The 8,264-nt window shown below is 47.6% G+C and overlaps 1 protein-coding gene across 2 annotated transcripts; it reads left to right on the top strand.

Moving 5' to 3' along the window:
• The first annotated feature begins 340 nt into the window (after positions 1 to 340).
• nsfl1c (NSFL1 (p97) cofactor (p47)) lies at positions 341 to 7,562 on the top strand. 2 transcript variants are annotated; one of them, XM_083675760.1, is made up of 9 exons: positions 341 to 447; positions 1,147 to 1,250; positions 1,556 to 1,633; positions 2,196 to 2,361; positions 2,678 to 2,773; positions 4,572 to 4,681; positions 4,973 to 5,110; positions 5,933 to 6,103; positions 6,304 to 7,562. In XM_083675760.1, the coding sequence occupies exons 1-9, from the start codon at positions 346 to 348 to the stop codon at positions 6,464 to 6,466; spliced, it is 1,128 nt and encodes a 375-aa protein (XP_083531886.1). In that variant the 5' UTR covers positions 341 to 345; the 3' UTR covers positions 6,467 to 7,562. The 2 variants fall into 2 exon arrangements, with proteins under 2 accessions (XP_083531886.1, XP_083531885.1); XM_083675759.1 differs by having other exon boundaries at positions 5,921 to 6,103.
• The last annotated feature ends 702 nt before the right edge of the window (positions 7,563 to 8,264 follow it).

Genomic DNA, 8,264 nt, shown 5'->3' with positions numbered 1-8,264 from the left:
GTGTTTTATTATGCACTACCTATAGATATAATTTCCCTCAAAATAATCTACAGAAAACATTTCGCGTCTTTTTTCATTTAATTGGCTACTAGAGTTTTTCTAACTTTGCACTAGTGTCATGTGATTTAGACATGGCCTTAAAATGTATTAGGCCCACTGATATGATCATAAATCTGATCTGATATGACAGTGATGTCACTCCAGTCTGTCTGTCTCATAGACTTTGACATCTGGTCTGTTTGCGCTTTTTAGCTGCGTCCTATTTGTTTGCTCAGATAGGAACCACGAAACTGTTTGTTGTTTCCCTGGGTCGAGTCGGAACACAGATTGAATGGGCATAGCAAAATGGCGGACCACGACGAGTCGGTGAGGGAGTTCGTTGCTGTTACCGATGTTGATGAAGAGAGGGCCAGGTTTTTCTTGGAGTCAGCGGGCTGGGATCTGCAGGTAAGTGCCGGTGACACAGTCCTCCGAGGTGTACAGAATGTGGTATCGGGTTAAAACTGTCGAGAGAGGAATGACAGTTGCTAGCAGTAGTTACCTGTCAAAGTATCTAGCCTAGCTAGCTAGCCAGCCGGTTTCTGATGGCGAAATATGCAAGTCACTCTTTCTTTACAATGGACAGAGAAACTGTCATTTCATGGCCTGACGACAATCCGTATTACACAGTTAGCAGCTACAGTTGTTATAACACAGCTATCTCTGTGTGTTTTCAAGATCTTATAGCAATCAGTTTCATTTGCGAAGTATGGTTTGTTTCATCCGCACTAGCTAGCCAGTTAGCTTTAGCCACCAGACCGGTGTTTGAATTCAGTTTCATTGTCCAACAGCAGCAGCAGCAGCAGCTATGCGACGGCTGTTCTCCATCAGATCACTGACAAATGACAACTCGTCGATTTTCTGAATGTAGCCAGTCCTAGCTAACTACATCGGTATATTGAAGTCCAAAGGCACAATTTGCCAGAAACCGTCGATTTTACTGCTGTCTATCAACCCCATTCATTGTGTGTTACGTCCTAAATAGCTACGCCAATCAAACTGACACTCGTAGTCAATTAGCACTCAGTTTTAGAGCTAGTTTGTACATCCCAGGGCTAGAGATACTGAGGTAATGATGAGTGACACCTCCTCCTGGTCTGTCCTCAGCTTGCCCTGGCCAGCTTCTTTGAGGATGGGGCCGAGGATGACATAGTGACTCTTCCCCAGCCAGAGAGTGGAGGATCCTCTGTGCCTCGACCCAGTGGACCCAGGTATCGTACTACCATATGCCTCATCATATCGGCCAATCATACACATCGTTAGCTACAACTGATCTCTGTTGTTGATTGATCCATAGCCATCAACACTGTCACCATACCTAGCTAATCTTTAGCGCTGGTTGGCTGTCCCTCTCTCACAGCACCGGTCATCTTTTACCTGTCACAGTTAAATCACACCACCCAAACATGATTAGAACAACAGTGCCATGCCAGAGTTATTTCAGCCTTGTTATGATTGATGCCATGTTATTACATATGAATAATATTGATATTGTCTTCCTGGTTTGATCATGCAGCAGTCAGCCCAGAGTGACTTCCTTCAGGGATCTGATGCACGAGGAAGAGGATGATAGTGATGAAGAGGAAGGTCAAAGGTGAGTCCATCATATGTGATGGTGTGTGTGTGTGTGTAGGCTGGCTGGCCTTCTGCTCATGTGTTGCATATTCACGTTCCAGAATGCACCAGACCATTTAGGTTTCTCTCTATTCACTGTGGTCTGGTGGGACTTTGTGCAGCGTCAACACATTCTGATTTGTGTGTGTGTGTGTGTGTGTGTGTGTGTGTGTGTGTGTGTGTGTGTGTGTGTGTTTGTTTCTGTCTGTTTCTGTTGCTCCAGGTTTTCATCCCAGCCTAGTGCTATCACACATGGCTAACTAATGAACTGATCTTCAAAATATTGATGAGCTGAGTCATGTGTGTCAGTGCTGAGCTGGAGCGAAAGCCTGCAGCACTGTGGCTTTCCAGGACCAGGAGTGAGGGTCATTGGTCTAGATACTAAAACTTTAGATCTGAGATAATTTGATAGGTGTAAGGAATTTGGTAAAAGCTCCCCCTTGTGCCATGTAGGTGTAGGGCTTAGGGGTAGGTTGTTAGGGGTAGGGGTTGATATGACCCTACCTACATGTTCACTCTCACCCTCCCCTGCTTTCCTCCAGGTTCTTTGCTGGGGGGTCAGAGCGCAGCGGGCAGCAGATCGTGGGCCCCCCCAAGAAGAAGAGCTCCAACGAGGTGGTGGAGGACTTGTTCAAGGGGGCCAAGGAGCACGGAGCTGTGCCCGTGGAGCGGGCTGGGAGGGGGCCTGGCGAGCCCAGCAGGTCCAGGGTAAGGACCCCCCCCCCCATAACTGCACCCCCCATGATGGTGGTCCTGTCTACAGGCTCCGTCTCAGTATACAGGGGACTCATGTCTCTCTCATTGTTTAGTTTTGCTAATGCTTTCTTTCTCCCTCTGTCTTGATATTTCTCTGTCTTCCCCCCCTCCATCCTTCCCTCTTTCTTTCTCTCTTTCTTTCTCTCTCTCTCTCTCTCATACTCCCATTTTTTATCCCGCTCTCTTCCCCCTCTCTGTCTCTCTCCCTTCCCCTCTCCCTACCTCCCTCTCTCTCCTCCATCCGTCCTCCCCCCATCCCTCCCCATAGCCGTTCATTGGGGGAGGGTACCGTCTGGGTGCGGCTCCGGAGGAGGAGTCAGCCTACGTAGCAGGGGAGAGGAGGGCGGCCAACAGCACACAGGACGTGAGTGTTCAGTATCACCTTGTTTACATGGATTATAGGAGGGGTCATCTGTGGTGATGTTGATGTGTTAGTGACAGGTGCGTGTGTGTTAGTGGCAGATGTGTCACAGGTGACAGGTGTGTGTGTCAGCGACAGGTGTGTGTGTGTTAGCAGTGTGTAAGTGGCAGGTGCATGTGTTGGTGGCAGATGTGTCACAGGTGACAGGTGTATGTGATATATATATATGCCATTTAGCTGACGCTTTTATCCAAAGCGACTTTTCAGTGTATATGGAATCAAACCCACCTAAGCATTGTTAGCGCCATGCTCTACCAACTGAGCCACAGAGGACCACCAGTGTGTGGTAACAGGTGTGTGTGTGTGTGTGTGTGTGTGTGTGTGTGTGTGTGTGTTGGTGACAGGTGTGTATACGTGTAGGGGTGTATATGTGTGTGTGTGTGTGTGTGTTGCTGACAGGTGTGTGTGTTGCTGACAGGTGTGTGTGTTGCTGACAGGTGTGTGTGTTGCTGACAGGTGTGTGTGTTGGTGACAGGTGTGTGTTGGTGACGTGTGTGTGTGTGTGTTGGTGACGTGTGTGTGTGTGTGTTGGTGACGTGTGTGTGTGTTAGTGAGTATGTATGAGACAGGTGTGTGTGTATATTAGTGACAGGTGTGTGTGTGTTGGTGCAGGTGTGTGTGTGTGTTGATGCAGGTGTGTGTGTGTTGGTGCAGGTGTGTGTGAGTGAGTATGTATGAGACAGGTGTGTGTGTATTAGTGACAGGTGTGTGTGTTGGTGCAGGTGTGTGTGTGTGTTAGTGAGTATGTATGAGACAGGTGTGTGTGTATTAGTGACAGGTGTGTATGTGTTGGTGACAGGTGTGTGTGTGTGAGAGTGAGTATGTATGAGACAGGTGTATGTGTTGGTGGCAGGTGTATGTGTTGGTTTGTGTGTGTGTGTGTTGGTGACGTGTGTGTGTGTGTGTGTGTGTTGGTGACGTGTGTGTGTGTGTTGGTGACGTGTGTGTGTGTGTTGGTGACGTGTGTGTGTGTGTTGGTGACGTGTGTGTGTTGGTGACATGTGTGTGTTGGTTGCGTGTGTGTGTGTGTTGGTGACGTGTGTGTATGTGTGTTGGTGGCGTGTGTGTGTTGGTGGCGTGTGTTGGCGACGTGTTTGTGTGTGTGTGTGTGTGTGTGTGTGTTGGTGACAGGTGTGTGTGTGTGTTGGTGACAGGTGTGTGTGTGTTGGTGACAGGTGTGTGTGTTGGTAACAGGTGTGTATGTATGTGTGAGTGAGTATGTATGAGACAGGTGTATGTGTTGGTGACAGGTGTGTGTGTGTATTAGTGACAGGTGTGTGTGTGTGTGTTGGTGACAGGTGTGTGTGTGTGAGTGAGTATGTATGAGACAGGTGTGTGTGTGTGTCTTGGTGATGTGTGTGTTGGTGACAGGTGTGTGTGTGTGTGTGTGTTGGTGACAGGTGTGTGTCTGAGAGTATGAGACAGGTGTGTGTGTGTTGGTGACAGGTGTGTGTGTGTGTGAGTGAGTGTGCATGAGACAGGTGTGTGTGTGTGTGTGTGTGTGTGTGTGTATTAGTGACAGGTGTGTGTGTTGGTGACAGGTGTGTGTATGTGTGTGTGTGTGTGTGTTGGTGACAGGTGTGTATGTGTATTAGTGACAGGTGTGTGTGTGTGTTAGTGACAGGTGTGTGTGCGTGTGTGTGTTAGTGACAGGTGTGTATGTGTGTCTTAATGACAGGTGTGTGTGTGTGTGTGTGTGTGTGTGTGTGTGTGTGTGTGTGTGTGTGTGTGTGTGTTGCAGGTTCACGTGGTGCTAAAGCTGTGGAAGACAGGGTTCAGCCTTGACGACGGGGAGCTGAGGAACTACAGTGACCCCGCCAACGCCATCTTCCTAGAGTCCATCCGCAGGGGGTGAGTAGACAGGGACATGGGAACCCCCATAACCCCAACGTTAACCCTGAACCCAACCTCAACCCCAACCCCAGCTCAGATAGAGGAAGTGGACTTGCACTAAAATATCATATTTCTATTATTTGCTGCTCCCTCTCCCTCAAGCCGTAACACACTGTGTCTAAACAGACTCTTACTGGTTCTCTCATGTCTGAGGTGTGCTCCTAATACTGTGTCTGTTTGTCTGTCTGTCTGTCTGTCTGTCTCTGCGTGTGTGTGTGTGTGTGTGTGTGTGTGTGTGTGTGTGTTCAGGGAGATTCCTTTGGAGTTGCGGCAGCGTTCTCGAGGCGGCCAGGTCAACCTGGACATGGAGGACCACCGTGACGAGGACTTCTCCAAGCCCAAGGTGGCCTTCAAGGCCTTCGGAGGAGAGGGACAGAAGCTGGGCAGGTGAGCTCCCTAGCCTGGCCTCCTCTCTGTCCTTCTCAACTGGCTCCCATGGTGGTTGTACTGTAACCTGCATGTCATTGTGTTTTCTATCTTTTCTTTTCTGTCTGCCAACGTCAAATCTTCAGCTCAAAACTATTTTTTTTATTTTTTCCATACCTGATTTTACCGCGGCATATGGTATTACTAAAATTTTAAAAAGTACGTCGCGTGGGGCTGGCGGGAGCTGTCCACATTGAAAAACTGAATTATTTATGGGTTGACTGCTATACCATATGACATTTAGCCTAAACAATGATTGAAACTTTACATCCTGATCACAGCTTGACAAACTAAACTAAACAGTTGGATAGCATAATATGATGGCTTGATAAGAAGCATCACACACTGCATTCGTAATAATATAACTTGTCTCATGTCCTATGACATGTAGCCTATAGGCTATCATTTGTCTACATTATATTGACTTAGTTAGCGTTATGAGACTATACTATAGTTAGCGTTATGAGACTATACTCTGGGAGTCCTAATTCCTTGGACAATAAACTTGCCAAACGCTTTTGGAACTGCAAGACATGTTATTTCACAAGGGTGAAATTCCTACATTGCATATCTGTTTTATCTGCACATTTGTGAAGCACTTTGTAACACTGTTTTGAAAGATGCTATATAAATAAAGTGTATTATTATTATTATTATTATTATTATTATTATACCATGGACCTAGTTTAACCTGGTTGGATGTGATGCCTAACAAAGAAGCATTGTCCTCTCATCTCACCTGTGTCAGTTCTCTTTTGAGTGTTAATAAAGTGTCGTCCCCAGTGCGACCCCAGAGCTGGTGTCGGCCCCCTCCTTCCCCGGGGGGCCGCAGGTGGCCAGCGAGGCCCAGGCCAGCGCCTCCGTGACCCTTGACCCCTCCCAGCCTGTCACCAACATCCAGATCAGACTGGCCGACGGGGGACGACTGGTGCAAAAATTCAACCACACCCACAAGTAGGAGACCACACACCCTCACCCACACCCACACCCACCCACAGGTACGAGACACCCACACACACACCCACACCCACCCACAGGTACGAGATGACACACACACACGTAGGAGATGACACACACACAGGTACGATGTGGAGGAGGGAATTATACAAATACGAAGTCCATGACTAACTCCATATTTCCTCCCCCCCTCCCAGGGTGTCAGATGTGCGTCAGTTCGTGGTGGGGGCGCGTCCCCTCATGGCAGCCACAGAGTTCGTCCTCATGACGACCTTCCCCAACAAGGAGCTGACCGATGAGTGCCAGACACTCCGTGACGCCAACCTTCTCAACGCTGTCATCGTGCAGCGACTAAAGTGATGTCGCCCCCTGGTGGCCTGGCTGAATAATCACAGCCCTCTGAACCCCCACCCCCCCCTCCCCTCCCCCCACCAAGGGAGACCCTACGGACTCATATATGGACTTCTAATTCCTTGTTTTTTTTCTATAGTGAAACATTCTCCCCCCTTCAGTGGTTTTTGGTGAGGGGCGTTTGTGGTATAAGAGGGGTACAGGTTGGGGGTGTGGGGGTGGGGGTGGGGGGGGAGCCGAAGCGACGGTGGATTTGGGTGGTGATACGTGAACCTGTATTGGAGCTAGTGGGTGAAACACACAGTAACAATAAAGCTTTCTGAAGAGATGATTTGCTTGGCTTTTCCATAGACGTTTATAAGCCTGCTGGTTATTTGTCTGCTGCTTTCCATCTCCTTTTTTTTCATTCTCCTCTCCCACCCTGCGCCCTCTAGTGTTGAGTTGCAGATCTGCCCCTAGACGTCTTCCCCTGTAGACACTCCTGTAGATCTGAGAGGAGTGGATAGGTCTAAGCAACATGGAGACATTTCCCCCCAGCCTATCAGAGGTCTGGATGGAGCGGCTACCTCATGGCTTACACCCATCCATTCCTCTCAGATCTGCAGGAATGCTGAGGGAGCTGGAACTCGCATACCATACAGTCCAATCAGACCAAGTCAACCACTGACCTATTCCCAGGCCATTCGTACCCACAGACCAACTAAGCCGCATACCTATCCATCCATCCCTAGCTTCCAGCTCGGTATTCCAGTAGCCTTACGCTCCCCATCACCTTCTAAATCACAGCAAACCCCCCCCAAAAAATGAATGAATTATTTTTTTAACTGACTTTTTTTTTCTTCTTCTCTTCTTTGCAGAAACTAGGATTGTAAAATCCCAATACTAAGACAGTGGGGTTTTGATATGTGTAACATTATTACTAATTAGAATTTGCTTTACTATCAAACTGATGATTGACCAGAAAGTGGCGTGTAGATTGTTGGACACTGGGCTTTAGTGACAGGCTGATCTCTATGCATTTTTTGACAGAACAGAACCGGATGACTGGTGGAACGATTATTTGGACCTACAGTACTAATTAAACCCATTTTCGTTTGGTGTATAAGGAACCTCTTGTCTTGTGTTTATTTAACCTGGGAAATGTCACTCACTTCCATCTGTAAACTAGATATGTTAACAGTCCTCTCCAGGGTCTGCTAGGCTGGTTGCCCACATGTAAGATGCTTCGTTGTGAAAGAATATACTTTTTCACTCGAAATAAAGAATGTGATGAAGAGTCCCACACACTCTCATCCCGGGGTCATCGTTGTCTAAATTCCTCACTTACCTGATGTTCTCAAAACATAGCTCCCAACACACAAGGCACTTCTCCTTAATAACACATTACACAACCAGTATTAGTTCCTGATCATGAGGGTGATATGTGTTTAAACCTTCTGTTGGATACATTTTAAGACAGTTGGTCACAACAATGTGTACGAAATAGTATGAATGGAAGTTCAATAAGAGGTCAAGACAGACATCTGTTCACAGGACCAATTCCTGTGATTAAGATTCCTTCAGTTACCTTTTGATGGAATGTTGAATGGTAGTCGTCTGTTTTATGGCTCAACTTTATAATGTGTGTACACGCACTCTCACACACCCAAATGTGTGGTTATCTTACACCGCGGCGAGCAGGTAAATCCTAAATGAGAAGTGGTCATTATCGAGGACATTCAGTTCCAAAGCTTCTGCACAGCCGATGTCAAGCTACCGGATGAGTGCACCTATCTGATGTCGGTTCGTGTAGAAATTGGTGACAGCG

The sequence above is a fragment of the Argentina silus genome (genome assembly GCF_951799395.1).
Source record: "Argentina silus genome assembly, chromosome: 8".
Classification (NCBI taxonomy): domain Eukaryota; kingdom Metazoa; phylum Chordata; class Actinopteri; order Argentiniformes; family Argentinidae; genus Argentina; species Argentina silus.
The sequence above is the reverse complement of the archived record's forward strand: the minus strand, read 5'-3'. Positions and strand labels throughout refer to the sequence as shown.